At 44.5% G+C, this 17709-nt stretch overlaps 1 protein-coding gene across 3 annotated transcripts in view; it reads right to left on the bottom strand.

Moving 5' to 3' along the window:
* The window catches only part of GRHL1 (grainyhead like transcription factor 1), a 58052-nt gene that overhangs the window by 26121 nt on the left and 14222 nt on the right, over positions 1-17709 (bottom strand). For all 3 annotated transcript variants that reach the window (XM_083733985.1, XM_083733983.1, XM_083733984.1), the window contains exons 3-8: positions 15294-15364; positions 11000-11390; positions 8845-8921; positions 7827-7983; positions 5737-5848; positions 4138-4232 (exon numbers count right to left, since the gene is read on the bottom strand). In XM_083733985.1, the coding sequence (XP_083590111.1) occupies positions 4138-4232; positions 5737-5848; positions 7827-7983; positions 8845-8921; positions 11000-11390; positions 15294-15364 (903 nt within the window). The remainder of the gene's footprint in view (positions 1-4137; positions 4233-5736; positions 5849-7826; positions 7984-8844; positions 8922-10999; positions 11391-15293; positions 15365-17709) is intronic.

Here is a 17709-nt window from a genome sequence, read left to right as displayed (position 1 = left end):
TATATTTTTGCCAGAAGCAACTGAAAGGGAGTCTGTGCAAAGTTAGCATGTGCTCTCCTCCCTATATGGTGAGTGGCAATATCCAAACAGATAGCAAAGGCAACAGGAAAGAGAGCCCTAACAGCTCATTCTCAGACTGAATGGAGGAAAATGAAGAAATGAAGCTTCATTGCACACATGGCCCAGCCAACAAGGAATATGCAAAACCGATTCATAGAACCCTCCTCCTTGCCCTCAACTTCTAACTTGGTTCACTGCAGAGGTGGCATAGAAAGGGGTGAAATAAAAAGGGATTAAGTTTGCGGCTGGTTATGAGCAGGCTCTTCCCTTGCCTGACATTTAGCAGTTGGCATTGATGCTGACACTGCCAGGTTTCCTCTACCGTGAGCCCAAAGGGTGTCATAGGGGAAGAGGAAAGAGTCACAATGCTGACTGGCTTCCATGTCTATTTATACCTGGTTTGCCTCAATACAAGCTTTGGACACAGGAAAACACACTCTCATTTCGCCCTACAGTGGTACCTCTGGTTACGTACTTAATTCGTTCCGGAGGTCCGTTCTTAACCTGAAACTGTTCTTAACCTGAAGCACCACTTTAGCTAATGGGGCCTCCTGCTGCTGCCACTGCACCACCGCTGCACGATTTCTGTTCTCATCCTGAAGCAAAGTTCTTAACCCGAGGTACTATTTCTGGGTTAGCGGAGTCTGTAACCTGAAGCGTATGTAACCTGAGGTACCACTGTAGTTCACTTATCCTTCCTTGAGCCACCCCAACCCTAATTTCCAACTGATTCACATCATCCTTCATCCTTCTGTTCCCAAACTAGTTCCCACATTTTCTGTTTCTTGGGGATGGGGGTGGAAATCATCGGACATTCATGTAGTTCTGAGTAAACTGAATGACGTTTATCATAATTATATAATCCTGATCTGTACTGCTGGTTCATAAAAAAACATTTAATGCAAAAAAAAGTCACCATCAATATCCACATGGCAATAAATGTTGTAGGGGTTCCGTACAGTACTGCACCACACAAGGCCTTTGTCAAAAAAGAAGAAAGAAAGAAAGAAAGAAAGAAAGAAAGAAAGAAAGAAAGAAAGGAAAAGCAAGTCAAATGAACCATGCAATAAAAATTGTTGAAATTGGCTAAGCCTCCTCCCGATAAGATCAGAGCAGTGGGAAAGAATTGCTGCTCTGTCTACAAGTAATCTGATCAAGAACTGCCATCAAATACATTCACACAGAAAAGGGGGGGGGATAAATAAATTAGGAAGCATAGCAATCCAGAATGTATATAGGTAATTTTTACATCGCAATCATTGTTGATTTTACAGTATAAATAAACAAAAAGGTGGGGGGGAGGGTTAAAAAAAGAACTACAGGATAATGATTTTCTGAAATTTGTGACTACACTTAAGAAGAAAGCCCAAAAGAAAACAGGGAACTAATGAATCTACCCCGTCAGGCCTGCAAGCTGCATGGGAAAACTAAAGTATAGCCATTCCGATACAACAATCCTATATCCACTTACTTGGGGGTAAGTCACACAGAACACAATGAGATTTACTCATTTCTACTCATGAGTAGACATGAATAGGAATGCACTATAAGATACAGTAGTCCTTGGTCACTCACTTCCCAAACCCTAAATCTGCTTACAAATACTGACCATGCTCAGGAACTGGCAAACATCACCTAGCTACCTGTCCTTACTCCTAGATGTGTATCTATACACCCTGTACTGTCTCCCTGTTTCCCCAGTGGTTTGCAAAAAACCCAGGACATCAATTTAGAATATGCAAATTGAGTAGGTTCGGATAAAACATCTGCACATATGCAACCAGCATGCAAAAAAGAATCCAGAAGTTGTCTGATGCATAATTTTGATGTTGCTGGTTCAAAACATAGCAGCTTCCCTTTCAGAATCTGCCCAGTGACTTGGATGATCTCAAGGTGAGTGACTTGGCCATGATGTGTCAGTTTGCTTGTCCTTTTAAGGGGCAGGGTAGTGTGGAGAATACCACCCACTTTAGCACGAGGACCACGAGGATACACTTGAATGACTGGGCTACTTTGCAAGACGCAGAGATGAAGCAGCATACTGAATGGAGCTATTGTCACCTGCGGAAATGTGCTTCTATGGCTGCCAATGCCCCAAAGAGCTAGTTCGCCAAAGGATTATAGCGTTTTAGATTCTCAGGTTGGTAACCGATACCAACTTCACAAAGTAATGCCATTTTAGGCATCAGGTGCTGAAACACTGCCATTGGAAGGGTTGGAAGGATAAACACGTCAGGGTTACATGGTGAAAGGGGAATATTTATTTTGCAATAAAAGGTTTGGAACAAATTCTGCTGCCCATCCCCGAATCACTGCCTCCTCTTGCTCACAAATCCTTCCTTTAAAGAGTCCACTGCCCAATTCAACCGTGAAAGCCCGTCCCATTTCCTCCCTTCTGAATGGTTGCCTAGATCACCCAGACTAGCTAGAGCAGGCACCCCCAAACTCAACCCTCCAGATGTTTTGGGACTACAATTCCCATCATCCCTGACCACTGGCCCTGTTGGCTACAGATGATGGGAGTTGTAGTCCCAAAACATCTGGAGGGCCGAGTTGGAGGATGCCTGTGCTAGAGAAAGGACAAACGGCTTCATCTCTCTGATGTGTTAGGGGTGGACACCAAAATGCGAGACAGCTGGGCCAGACCAAGACCATTTTGTTGTATATTATGAAGGACAATATTCCACATTCCACAAGTGGACCAAATTCCACAAGTGGACCATTCCACAAGTGGACCAGATTGCATTCCACAAGTGGACCAGATTGGCAGCTGAATCTTATTTCCACATTAGGGACAGAAGAGTGTTCTCCTAAGAGGAGGTTAGCTGGCTGGCATACAAGGCTGTGTTGTACACATTTAAAACACGTGACATCTGATCTGCTTTAAATGTATGAGTGTGTATTAAGTCCACAGCCCTGTCCAATATTTTGCCAATGCTGCACATACACAAACCTCCACAGCCTGAGGTGAGTTTACCTCATGCCACTAAATGGCAGAGCCAGCCTAGGTTGGGGAGGGGGGACAGGGAATAGAGAGGTTGAGGAGAGGGGTCCCTACAATCTCCACAGAGATGCTCTCAGGTGCCAGTAAAGACCAAAACTCTCCACATTCTTCAGTATGACCCACAATGGATTAGTCTAAGCTATTACTATCGGAGTCCCATGTGGAGTTCTCTTCGGTCAACATGAGGCTGTTACGATGTCATGGCTGCAAATGGCCGTGGTTAAACACAGCCCTGGTTTCCACACACACTTGCAGGGAGGGGCAAGAGAGAGCTGAGCCTACAAGTGGCTTTGAAGGCTTAGCAATGAAACTGAGGAGGTTGCCCACCAGACTCAACTGCATCGCACCACAATATGAAGCAGAAAACTTTCCCAATGCGATATGTCCATTATACAAGCCTTCACCCCACCCACCCCGTGCTGGTTGGAGCTGATGGGAGTTGTAGTACCAGGCACCCGAAGGCTGCATTGTGCTGTTTAGTGACCTATGCATTGCGAAGGGGGGCTAAGAAGGTGACTAGCAAATGTGACACAAAATGACACTTTGACAGAAGAGATGGGCCGTTTGCAGAGGATTGCAAGTTGCAGCCTGCAAACACACCTCTGTTTAAACTTAGGTGGCTGAAAGACGTCTGTTTGAATAGGTGTAGCAGTCTGAGATTTTGCCAGGCAGTCTCCTCAGTGAGAACAAGCACTAAATGCACCTGGTAGCTCGTAGGTCTCTATGTAATAATTCACTAACATGCTGAAGTAATTTCTGTTTTTTGCAGGAGCCTGTTTCACTCTCCTGTTCCTGCTCACTTTCCTTCTATTAAACTGATTTGGGGAGCTGGGAGCAGCAAGGTAGATTGAAAAATAGCCATGTCAATCCCCAATACTGATTGTCCCTCCACTTAAAAAACAACAACAAACACTTTATTTGTATTCAAACACACTTTGGCAATGCTCCAGCAACTATTTCTTAAAAGCAGAAAGCAAATAAAAATCTAACGATATGCCATGTTAAGGTACACCTCCTTTCTCCCCTTTTACACACAAAAAAAGGGGCCAGGAAAAATAAGTCTGAATACTTACCTTTGCTTCGTCGTTGATGTCCCAAGTAAAGGAAATGGCGTTATAGGCTATCTCTTCAATGTTACTGATCGTGTTGAAGCTTTCCTTGTAGTCAGCTGTTGATAAGAGAAAACACACACACAATATAGTATGTCAATCTATTGATGCTACATACAGGCCTAGTATAGCGTCATTTATTTTCTTCCATCTTGGAAGAACATTGATGTATTGGAGAGCAATAAAAAGCAACCAAGAGTTGTTGCCTGTGGGCATCTCTGCAATAAGTTTTATTTTTATTTTTAAAAAGCAAAAAAATAATAATCAGGAAATGAAACATAAAGTTCTAAAAGGAAAGAGGTGGCACCTGCTATCCTTGCCGTGCCCTGTGGTTTTGTACGAGAAATGTCACCCCAGCATAACAAGGATATATACTCTTGATAATAGTAAAAAAAACACCCTTTAATAATAAAGGAAGATTTGCGTGTGCGTCTGCCTTTAAGTGCCAAGTGATTAATCCCTCCTTTTATTCACAGGAGGAAAGGGCTGGGAGTGCAACTCAACCTTGAACCAAAGGAACCTGGAATCTGGCCAATCACAGCTTAGCTGTAGGCAAGCAGGTATCTGCAATGCCATCTTTCATCTCCCTGCCCCAACTCTACCTGGAGCTTGAGTTGTGCCAGGGACTCAACTCATTCCTGGAACCTGTTTAACAACACCAACAGCTCACCTCCAAAACACCTGAGTAATAAGCGACAGCAGATTTGCCCATGTGCAGAGTGCCTTTCCCTTCTACCTTGAGTCACTGCAACTCATCTACACATGTTCAGGACTAAGGGCCAAGGGACACTGGAGCACAGGGCATGAGCTACAAGCAGCCTCTACTAGGCGCAAACACTCTAGGAATTAAAAACTGAACTGTGCTTTCTCGGGAGGGTGATGGTAGAAACAGAAGAATATAATCAGATGGTTGGGTTGGGTTTCTCTTGTGGAGGTGGGGTGGGGGGGTGATCAAAGTTCATAAAATGGCTGTTAAGAAAGTTTGTGGCTCCCACAGAAGACAGAAAACAAGTGTAACAGATTTCAGCAGCCCCAAAGGCAACTCAACACAGAAATAGCATCATCTGATACCAAAACGGGCCTAAAAGCAACCAATTTGTACCAGTCACGGAAGATTATGCAACCCTACAACCCCCACTGCATGCTATAGACCAGGAGTGGCTAAACTGTGGGGGCCTCCATGTGCTTTTGGACTCCAACTCCCATCAGGCGTAATTCACATGGCCAGTGGTCAAGGAAGATGGGAGTTGTAGTCCAGGAACATCTTGATTTATAAGTGCTGACCCACCCATTTGGGTAATTAGTGCCCAGACAACACCAAACGAAACGCAAGTACCTCATTATATGTTCAGAGATGTACAGCTGCCCCCTCACCCAAAAGATTAGGATGGCTTAGAATATTTCTCGCGCAACCAAAGAACTGTAACGAACAAGAACTGAAGCCATGTTGAACTGTGGCCAAAAGATAGCCTTGGGCACGTGCAGTAAAAAGAACGAACGTGAGCAGAGAACTGAAACCTGCCAAGCGCTGTCCTGGCACCTGCAGCTGGGATGATTTCTTACCTATGTCAATGCACCTTTGTTTGGCTGTGTGCTGCCGAGAGTGCCAGTACTTCCAGTGCCGGAGTTGATCCTCTCTGGTTTTGTCTTCGGCAAATACAACCATGATGACACTCTTCAAAAGAGGAGGAAAAAGAGGGACAGGAGGAGAGAGAGCAGAGCTTAATTGACATAAAGGCCAGAGGGTCTTTGGCAAAGACACTTCACAGGGAAGGAAGCAAAGTGTTTATTAAGCTGGTAGCTTAATCTAGGCAATTCTGCCAGCCTTTTTAAGCTGAAGTGCGAACACGGTTACTCAGATATATGTAGATGCCTCTGAATTCCTAGGGGTGCAGAACCAGTGGCCTTTCAGAAGTGGTGAAGGATTATAGGAACTGTAAGGTAAAGGTAAAGGGACCCCTGACCATTAGGTCCAGTTGTGACCGACTCTGGGGTTGTGGTGCTCATCTCGCTTTATTGGCCGAGGGAGCCGGCGTACAGCTTCTGGGTCATGTGGCCAGCATGACTAAGCTGCTTCTGGTGAACCAGAGCAGCGCACGGAAAAGCCATTTACCTTCCCGCCGGAGTGGTATCTATTTATCTACACTTGCACTTTGACATGCTTTTGAGCTACTAGGTTGGCAGGAGCAGGGACCGAGCAACGGGAGCTCACCCCATCACAGGGATTCGAACCGCGACCTTCTGATCGGCAAGTCCTAGGCTCTGTGGTTTAACCCACAGCACCATCCGCATCCCATAGGAAGTGTAGCCCAACGTTAAAGACCACAGGTTCCCCATCCCTGGCTCAACAACTTGCTATTTAGCTTCACAAAATCTGCCCACATGGGTGGGCTTCTGAAGAGAATTTCCCTGACCATTAACAGGGTGGGAGCAAGAGTCAGAAAAGTGCCAGCGCTACCCCTTAATCTGATGGCATTCAAAGTGACACCAAAAATAGGGAGATAAACTAGGTAACTGGTTGATTTATTTGGCCACCAAACAAATAATTAAAATGCACTGGCAATAAATGAGCCCTGGCCGGGGCAGGGGGGGGGAGGAGCCTTTGGGGGTAAGCTGACTTGGTGACTCCATTCCTGTGTGGTAGCTCTTCTTTTTTAAAAAAAGAAGAAGAAACAAAGCAAACTCGAATCCCAATAACCCATAGGTGTGCATTCAATTAAATGGGTTGCATTCAGCTAAGTCATACACAATATAAGCCCCTTGAAATCAGTAGACTTTCGCCGTGACTTTCGTCCAATTGCGGTTTCTCATTTTCCCCATCTTTGAGTTCCGTTTTCCATATTTCCACATCACTTTGCAATTTATTTACTTTTTTAAAAAAGGCTTAATGAAAATTCACCAACATTTTCGTGCAGATTTCTCCTAACAGACACATCCGTATGCAATTTTATCCAATATACTTATTTTCCCAAAGAAATTTCCTCAAGTAGAATGCATTTTTTGGTACGTTATTTTCACTAACATGTGCATTTTTAATGTATACTTCCCCTCAGTATATGTACACATTACTTGGCTGGAGAACTATATTGCAAAATCTAAAGAAGAGTAAATTTTGAAGGATCGTTAGTTCTCAAGTTGTTTTGGAAGCTGCAAATTACCATAGGCAGGTTTTTTTCTTTCAGTGTGAACTGAATATAATTTCTCCTCCATTCCTACTTTTAGCCCATTGATTTCAAGTCTACTCCAAATATCTGACTTAACTGATTACAACCCATTGTGCATATTCGCAATATCAAGTTTGGATTAGGTTACTGCAATATGCTCTTCAGCCTTGAAAATGACTGGAAACTACAGCTGATGCAGAAAATTGTGCCTAGCTTACTGTCAGAATGACTGTACACCCTTTTGGGAACATCACTGACTACTTCCACTGGAATGCTAAAATTTTTCACCACACTTACAGCAGAGGTGGTTTTAGGGCACACAACTGGTTCGGCTGCACTAGATGCCACACTGCAGGGGGTGCCACAACAATGCTGCAGAATGGAACGTGAGAGGCCTAGGGGTGAATTTTAGTGTCGAAATTTGAGAGCCCAAAGCCCGCCACTGCTGCCAGCTTCTCCTCCCACATAGTTCCTAGTGTGTCAACTCACTCGAACTTTACTGATGGGCTGATGGATTCCTTCACCACCACTCATCTCCTTCAGTGTAATGGGATAGAACTGGCCCTTGTTTAAATACGTCATTGTATTATCTCCGGGCTTCTGCCGAAGTGATTTAGAAGCTTCCAGTGTGTATTCGAAGTTGTTCCTGAAAAACCAGAAGGGGGAAGACTTAGGAGCCAATTATATCTGCAAAGAATCTGCACATAACAGAAAAACCAAAGTGTACACAAATGGTATTTTTTAGTGTCACGGCGTTCTAAGTCATGACATCTGTTTATTTAGGACTAGCAAATCATGATTCAAAGGATAAGTAAGATATTGGGCAGGGGGAACAAAGGGTAAGTTAGAAAGCTCTCTCTTTATAGACACTTTTGAGTTATGCTTTTACACCCTATAAATCTCTTCTGAGCAGGCATACGGCGATTATCGGTCTATCAGTCAAATTCACACCATGCTCTAAGAGCTCAAGCTGGTGTACATGGGGCAATATCCTGTTATCACCAATCACAACACACCCATGCAGTAGGATAGGACAAGACAGCGACTTGCCCAAGCTCATCTCAGCGGCGTATAAATAATAAAATGACGATGATGGAACAGGACATCCTTATTTTCATTGGGGAAATGGTGGCGGGGATGCTGGTTTTCTTGAGCTCGAGGTTCAAACAGCAGAAACCCAGGCTGCACGCACCATACAATTAAAGCACGTGCCTTCTCCCAAAGAATCCTGAGAGAAGTCATGTGCTTTAAATGTATGGCTGTGTGTTCAGCCCAGCAGTCAGTACAACATGTCAAGGAATAACACTACACCCTAGGCAGGTCCAGGTGATCATCCGCACAGCTTGCCACCCACCAGGGTTCACGTCTTCCATTCCACAAGGATGAGCAGGGAGCGTAAGCAAGAAGGCAGAGCAATACTGAGGGCGTGCCAAGTCAAGCCCTACTGTGCGCCAGAGAGGGAGGGAGAGAATTTCACAATAGTTGGATCTAAAGGATAGGAGATTACCCAGCAATGCTTTCAAACACGTAGTCTTCAGAATTCATGCCGGCCATCCGAAGGTTCAGTTCGGCAGGAAAGAAAACCTGGAAGTATTAATAATTGTTTCAGGCATAGGTGGCAGTTTAAAAAAATAATAACAACAGTGGTCCGGTCCTAAATTTATCATTAATAAAGTGTTTAACATGCCCCTTAACTTGGCATATTTGCTGCCGTCCACTTAATATGTGCACCAGGGGTAGGGGAAATTAAAAACTAGGCCAGCACAAGGCAGGGCACTGTGGAAAAAGTTGATTTGCATACTTTCAAAGTGTGGCATTTCCAATATCTTTCAAGAGCCCAAAAGAAGAAAAAGCTTAGCTCCAGTTCTGACATTTGAACAAGGTATTCTGAGTTTTAGAGGGTTTTACGCTTTGGTCCACAGCTGTTTCTTTCTGTGATGCTGCATTTAGCACACTTTTTTTTTTTTTACACACACACACACAGATCATGTACGTATTCCTGCCGTGCCGATATCATTACCACACATTCAAGCTGAAGGAGCTCTCTCTCTACCCTGTAAAATGAGCCATGTGCTTTTGCTAGTGATTTCACATTCTATAGTGAAATCTATAGTGGTTGCTTTTGTTTTAAATTTAGTACATTACACCCACAGGCCTTTGAGAAAATCTTCTATTTCTAATCCAGCGGATTGATATTTCAGGTTTACATAAGAATTATAGAGAACCTGATACCCATGCACAGATTAGGGAGCAGTGCGCTAAATCAGAGGGGAAGAAGGGATGCAATAGTTATTTATCGGCAGGATTTGTAGGCATTCTGGACTTTTAAGAAAAAGGTCAAACTTTCTGTGATTCTGTGAGCCGCCTGTATTTATTTAGTTTTTATAAACTAAATCGAATTTGCATGATGCATCATTCAGCATAAATTTGTTTCACAGTTTTTACTACCTGACACGATTTACTCTGCTTTTGCTAGTAACTGAGAAGGCCACTGGGAAAAAATATATATTATTCATCAACTGCTCTGGCTTCGGAGGTTTGCCAGCCAAGGTCTACCAAACTGCTTTGCATCCAAATGCAAACTGGGTGGGGAACCTCTGGCCCAGGGGACAAATGCACCCGGTCAGGCATCTCTTATTTGGCTCCAAGGGCTTTCGCCCAGGTGACACCCACTACTCTGTCCTGCAACTTTTGAATGCTGTTGTCTGGCTGGAATGTGTCCTTGAAATGCCTCTTTCTTGCCTGGATGGAAGGTTGTGGGTGTGAGAGAGAGACAGAGAGACAGAGAGAATGTGAGAGAACATGTGCCTTGCACATGAGTATGCATGTATTGAAAGCTCTGGCTTTTGCACGAACAGAATCTAGTTTACTGTATGAAGAAAGGATTCTTGTACATTGCTCCGCCCACTTCTGCTTCAGGCCCCGCCTGATATGCAGCCTCCCAGAAAACCACCAGTGATAGCATATGCCCCTGAGGCTAAAAAATGGATCTCCACCACTGCATTAAGGGTTCAAAAGCTGCTTTTCTTAAATACATGTATAGTGGTACCTTGGTTCCCAAACGGCTTAGTTGGTGAACAATTTGGCTGCTGAACGCCACAAACCCGGAAGTAAGTGTTCTTGTTTGTGAACGTTTTTTGGAAGCTGAATTCCGATGTGGCTTCCACTTGAGTGCAGGAACTTCCTGCAGCCAATCAGAAGCTGTGCCTTGGTTTTCAAACAGTTTCGGGAGTCGAATGAACTCCCGGAACAGATTAAGTTTGAGAACCAAGGTTCCACTTATATGTAAAATTGCATTGCAACCCTGTGCATGCCTATTTAGAAAGTTCTATGGAATTCAGCACATAGCTGTCAACCTTCCCTTTTTTTGCGGGAAATTCCCTTATTTCAGCGCCGTTTTCTGCTGCTTCCCGATGCTATCCCGGATTGTTAGATATCCCGTAGACTGTTTCCGGGACAGGTGAGGCTGCTGATCCCTTCTATTCAAATCTGAAAGTTGACAGCTATGATTCAACACGATCCCAGCCTTAACAATTTACTTTCAAGATGCTCCAGAAGCCATATTTCTGCAGCCCAACACTGCAGCCTGCAGCTTTTCTGCTCTCCTATGGCAAACCCAGCAATGTGCCAAGCTCAGCAAAAGAGGCAGGTTGTTTCTGTACCTCTTGCACACCTTCTTTGAAAGACTCTGAGAAGGTGGAATCCGGAGTACGGCGCTGGGAATTCTGAGGCTGGGCGCTGGAGCTAAACTGGTCAGCACTCAGGCTCCTGTCTAAAACCACCACCCGCTCAGGTGCCTCTGGGTGATAGACAGCTGGAGGGATGCCCACTGTAAAGCTGTGCGGCTGAGTTTCCGTCTTGATCGAATGGGTGGGCATGGATGCGATGGAGACCGTGACAGTCGTGTCCGGAGTAGTCAGGTGGCCCCTCTTGTCAACACCCATCTGGGAAGTGTGCGGAAGAACGATATTCAAAGGCATGTTTTTCAAGACTTGCACTCGGTTTTCCCCAGCAGAAATGAGCGACTGTTCCGCCATGTTCGGTATACAGTTCCTAAACAAAAGAGAAGTGGCAGATTAAGCACTTGGGAGTGGGAGGCGGGAAAAATTTCTAAAATGGCAGGCCCTGGAGCCCAAGCTTGCCTCATGAAAGCTCCCTTCTCTGGAAAGGATTTCCCCCTGTTTTACATTTATACAGGGCCGGCCGTCCCATGAGGCAAGGTGAGGTGACTACCTCAGGTGACAGAATCCACCAGGGCAGCAGATCCCAATGTCAACCTTCCTTCCCTCCTCGTTCCTGGTGTAGCTCTCCTTCATGGCTTCTTCACTGGCAAGGAGCCAGGTGCCATTTTGGGGCCCACCTCAGGTGCCAAAATGTCTTGGGCCAGCCCTGCATTTATACCCCATATATCTTCCATCATGGAACCAAGGCAGCATACATGAGGTTCCCAGGTACCCAATCCAAACACTGGATTTGCTTAACTTCAGCAAGATGGCGGCCTCATGTGCCTTCAGATCATACATTGGGGTTTCCCAGTGTATTATTATTCTTATTTAACTTTCTATACTGCCCTTCATCTGAAGATCACAGGGCGGTTTACAATATAAAAACACAAAAAGACAAACCATAATAACAAACAAAAACAGTAACACACCCACCCACCCCAGTTTAAAAGGCTATAGATTGTTTAATTAGCTAAAGGCCTGGGAGAAGATGAATCTTTTTTGCCTGGCGCCTAAGGATATTTAATGAAGGCTCCAGGCTACCCTCCCTGGGGAGAGCATTTCACAAATAGGGAGCTACTGAAGAAAATGCCTGTTCTCATGTTGCCACCCTCCAGACCTCTTGCAGAGGAGGCATATAAAGAAGAGCCTCAGATGATGGTTGTCGGATCCAGGTCAATTTATATGGTGAGATGCGGTCCTAGAGATTTTGCGGTCCTAAGCCGTCTAAGGCCTCATAGGTCAAAACCAGCACTTTGAATTGGGCCCGGAAACTAATTGGCAGACAGTTCAGTCAGGTCAGAATTGGTGTTATATGCTCAACTGTCTTGCCTCATTGAGCAACCTGGCTGCTGAATCCTGTGCCAGGTCCACTTTCCAAACCATCTTCAGAGGCAGCCCCACATATAACGCATTGCGGTAATCTAACCTAGAGGTTACCAGAGCACAGATGACAGAGGTTAGGCTATACCTGTCCACATAGGGGCACAGCTGTGCCACCAACTGAAGCTGATGGAAGGCACTCCATGCCACCAAGGCCACCTGAGCCTCACACGACAGCAAGGGATCCAGAAGTATCCCCAAGCTGAATACCTGCTACTTCAGAGGGAATGTAACCCCATCAAAAGCAGGCATCCGGTCTAAGGAACCACCCACTAACAGTGCCTCAGCCTTATCTGGATTGAGTTTCAGTTTACTGGCTTTGATCCAGGCCATTACCAAGGCAAGACAACAGTCCAGCACATCCACTGCCACACCTGCAGATACAAAGAAGCAGAGTTGTGTGTCATCAGTATATTGCTGACAACATACTCCAGAACTTCAGATGACCCCACTCAGCGGTTTCATATAGATATTAAGCAGCATAGGGGATAAAATCAAAGCCTGATGAACCCCATGTTGAAGGCTTAACAGGGCCAAAGAGCACGCCCCAAGCATCACTCTCTAGAAATAAGTAGGATTGGAACCACTGTAAAACAGTGCCACCCACCCACAACTCAGACGGCCACTCCAGAAGGCTATAGCCGGTGGTATCAAAAGCCACTGAGAGGTCAAGAAGAACTAACAAGCACACATTTCCACTGTCTCTCTTCCAACAGAGGTCATCAGACCAAAGCAGTTTCTGTGACTAAACCGAGCCTAAACCCCAATGGAACTGGATCTAGAAAATCAGTTTTCTCCAAGAGCGCCTGGTCTGGTCTGCAGCCACCCACCCAAGAAGGGGAGATTGGCAACTTTTCCAAATCCATTGAGGGTTTTCTTGAGGAATGATCCTACTACTCCCTCCTTCAAGCTGGCAGGGACCACCTTCTCTCGCAGGGAACCGTTAATCACCTCCCTGACACAGCCACCTGTCCCATCCCTGCTAGGTTTTTTTATGAGCCAAGAGGGGCAAGGGTCCATAGGGCAAGTGGTTGCCCTGATTGATCCAAGCACCTTGTCCACATCCTCGAGCCTTACTAACTGAAGCTCACCCAACGTAACAGGACTAGACAGTGCTCTGGGTAACTTCTCGAGATTCAACAGTGGAGTCCAAGTCCTGGCGGATGCAAGCAATTTTATCCTCAAAATGCTTTGCAAACAAGTCACAGCAAACTACTGTCAGTTCTGCCACCTCCTTTAGGCCAGACTATAAATGGTTCCACACTACCCGGAAAAGCTCTTCCGGACAGCACCATGTGGATGCAATGGAGCAGCAAAGTCTGCCTTCTTTGCTTGCCTTCACTGCCACTAGGTAGACTTAATGATGAGCCCTCACCAGTGTTCAGTTGCATTTGAGTTTTCCTCCACTCAGCTTTCTTGTTCTGCTTATACTCTGGTGAGAGAATGGCTGCATACACACCAACGCATTTGTAGTACAAAAACCGTAGCTTTTCTCAATCCAGAATCTTTAATGCTCAGCTTAAACATGCTGCTTTCAATCTCGATTTAGTCTAGATCCTGCCATCCACGAAGCCATGTGTAATTACTTGATACACATTTGAAAACCCTCCCCGTTGATTATGTTATTTGTGCCTTTTCCTCCAGGCACATGCCCCGGGTGAACGAAGGAAGTGGTGATTGCCTTCTTGGTATGACCCACAACATTGCTGGACATGCATGGATACAACCCCCACACCAATTACCAGGACCACCTGCATCTCTTTTCAAATGGACACGCTGCAGGGAACTCAGAATACATCTGCAATGAAATTTTATTTCCAGTTTCTCAGGATGGGCAAAAAACAACAATGCAACAAAACTAGATTGTGTGTGGACTATGTAGAAAAAGCAAGTACTCCGTCTCCATTGATTTCAGAATAAAATGTGTGCAGCCAAAGACTATTCACACAAATAGCTTTAAAATTAACATGGAGCGCATTTTAAGCATCAACATAATGATGCAATAATTCTGATACATCCAGTACTGTCCTGGAGAAATCATTACCTGTAAAGGTGTCGGGTTTTCCCCTCATCCTTCAGCAACTCTGTTTCTAGCACATACCTGCCTGCTCCCTGCCATTACCTCACTACAATTTGAATGACGTGAGCCAACCCATTTTGGGTGAGTGGATGTGGGCCAGACAGAGTAAAGGGAAATGAACAGGCTGTCCTTTTAAGTTGTCATCCAGTGCCTTGACTCCATTCACAAGCTGCCTTAAAAGCAATCATGCCAATGATGTCCAGCCATGGCTTTCCAAGTCTAGGCTGAAGACATCCCCATCAATAGGTACATTCCACATAGGAACAGGCAGAACAACATCTTTCCAATATATGTGTTTCCTTCATGGGAGTATTATTAATAAGTTCGTGGCAACTCTGGAGCTATCAAGAAAAAGAGGCAGTTGAAACTAACCATGCACCTCCAACTTTTCAAGTTAAGTGGCATCTTCCACAGCAGCTCTATGATCTTTTTACCTTGACTGACAGGGTTCCTGGCCCCAAAGAGAACTCCTAGGACTCTAGGCATTCTAGTGCTTCTCCTCTTGTGAATGGTCAGGCCTGCCAACATGGACCTACTCATCTCTATTTACTTTGTTCTGCCTGCCACCAGGCAAGGACAAAAGTGGATACTGTTGGCCAAACTTCATTCATGTGATACCTGAGGAGCAGGGATGGGGAACCTCTGGCCTTCGAGATGCTGTTGCCTCCAACTATCTTTCTTTCTTTCTTTCTTTCTTTCTTTCTTTCTTTCTTTCTTTCTTTCTTTCTTTTTTTTTTTTTTTAAAAAGCATTTCAAGTTTGAATACTGAACCTTTTGCCATGTTCTTGGTCAGAATGATCTACATCTGGTTTCACTGCTGACGTTCTCCTTTCCCGGGGAACCTTCAAGTACAAAAAACAACAACACACAAAATAATGAACTGAAACCTAGTAGGAGAACATTATATAAGCAAGTTCTCTTTGAATTCAAAGCATTCCCACAAAGCAGCAATGGGAAAGACAAGAGATATGTTACCTACTGCTGATATTATTTAAAGGCACAGGCTTTTTGATTCTGGCTTTGCAACTGTCTGCAGAGAATAACTTGATTTGTCATCTCCTTTACCTTGTGTCCCAAGAAAAGATGAGTTGGAAGTCGCAGGTTTGGGATCATCGTGGCAAAGCATCACGTAAACTTCCAAAATTCTAACTCTTTCCTCCATGCCTCTATTCCGAAGCCCGGGTTGCGTTTGATTAAGTCAGGCTCAAAGTAGTCCCATTGAAAGCAATTATCCACTGACTGCAATGGGTCTAGTCCAAGAGAAACATTTCTGGGTACAACCCTTCCCTTTTAAAGCATAAGCCCCCCTTTTTTGGATGGGGGAGTCAATTTTTTAATTAAATTTTAAAATCTTTACATATGAATTCCAGATTCCAAATCTTTTACGCATTTCTCTTTAAGCTTTGACTTCCCATCTTTCCCTCCATGCTATTCTTAATCCCATCCCATTTACATACTGTATTCTAATAAACATTTCACCTAAGACATTCTTCTGTTTAATATATTATCAATTTTCTACCACTGCTTGTATTTCAAATCCTGCTCGCAGGTCTCATTCCTGTATCTGTAAATTGCTAAATGTTTCAGAATAATGCAAACATCACACGTTTTTCCCCCCTCTTAAGAAACACTGGCTTAAAGGCTAGTTGAAACAAATAAAGTGTGAAGTATATAAGCAGAAACCATAATTTCAACAGTTGCCAGTTTCTACTTTGAAGACTAGATTCACAAACTAATTTTCACATGAGGTAGAATTAGCTCCACATCCTCCAGCTCTGAAATATGCTGTATCAGCAACACCCTTGCATTTAAACATTTTGCCTGGCAAATGCGCACCACGTAAATGACAGTGTAGCTGATGAAAACTTCTTAAATGCTATAGTAAATGGCTTCCGGCACAAGCTTAGCAAATCTGAGTGAGACAGAGATTAAAATGCTGCATATGTTTAGGGTGGTGGGCAGTGGAAGAGCACAGAAACAAAAGTGTAAGTTCCCTTACAAGTCAACCATGACGTCAGCCTGGCTCGGTTGGTTAGAGCTAATAACTAATAACAGCAAGGTTGCAAGTTCGATCCCTGTATCGGACAGCTGCATATCCCTGCACTGCAGGGAGTTGGACTCGATGATCCTCAGGTTCCCTTCCAACTATGCAATTTTGGGATTCTAAGTAAGGGCTGGTATTTTCAGAATGTGGATCTTTGATTGCTAATTTACACATTTCAGAAATTCTCATGTTACGCATCCAAGCTAAACCCTTATTTGCATTTATTTATTTCTTGCATTTATATTCCACCTTTTTTCTCCAAAGGTGCTCAAGGCAGTGTACCTGGTCCTCCCACAATGACCCTGTGAGGAAGGTTAGGCTAAGAGGCAGTGACTGCACCATGGGCACCCAAGTGAGGTTCATTCATGGCCAAGTGGGGCTTTGAACACTTGAATCACTACATCACATTGGCCCACACATTTGGGGTGGACATGCACATTAAAAGGGGGGGATCACATTTCCAAAACCTGTCTTTGGCTTGTAATGCTAATTAGGATCAGGGTGGCATTTACAAGAAAGTAGGGCAAGCAGAGAAAGGGTAGCATTCCTTAACCCACAGATTCTCCCCCCTGCCATCGTCCCAAATGGAGCAGGGAGGTATGGAAGACGTGCCAAGCTAAAATGTGGTTACTAACTTATTACAACTTAATCTGTCTGCTTGGCTTTGTTTTTCTTTACACCCACACAAAGCACAAAAAGAAAACATTTAATGCAAACACACCCAGTTAGTAGGTAGGAGCTCAGCCTTAACACGATGATTTGTCTGTAGAAAAGCTTGAGGGTGATACCTTTCCTTGCTCAGAGATGAGTGTGTGCTTGTTAAGGAGGCTTCCAAGGCCCACAGCCGCGAAGCTAAGTTTCTCTTGTTGCCCAACTCTTCTTATGAAAGGCTTGTGAAAGCTTTTTTATTATTATTTACAAGCTAAGAGCTGGTGGTGGTTGGACAACAGCACTGACGGATCAGACCAGTAGCCCCTCGAGTCCTATAGCCAGTCTAACTGGTTTTGGGGTATTCAGAGCAAGCATATATTACAGCACAGAACTGAGCCTGGATAGCTCCGTTGGTTAGAGTGTGGTGCTGATAGCACCAAGGTTGCAGGTTCAATCCCAGTACGGGACGGCAACACAGTCCTGCATTGCAGG

The sequence above is a fragment of the Podarcis gaigeae genome, assembly GCF_964106915.1.
Source record: "Podarcis gaigeae genome assembly, chromosome: 3".
Taxonomy (NCBI): Eukaryota; Metazoa; Chordata; class Lepidosauria; order Squamata; family Lacertidae; genus Podarcis; species Podarcis gaigeae.
This window is presented reverse-complemented; position numbering and strand designations above follow the sequence as displayed.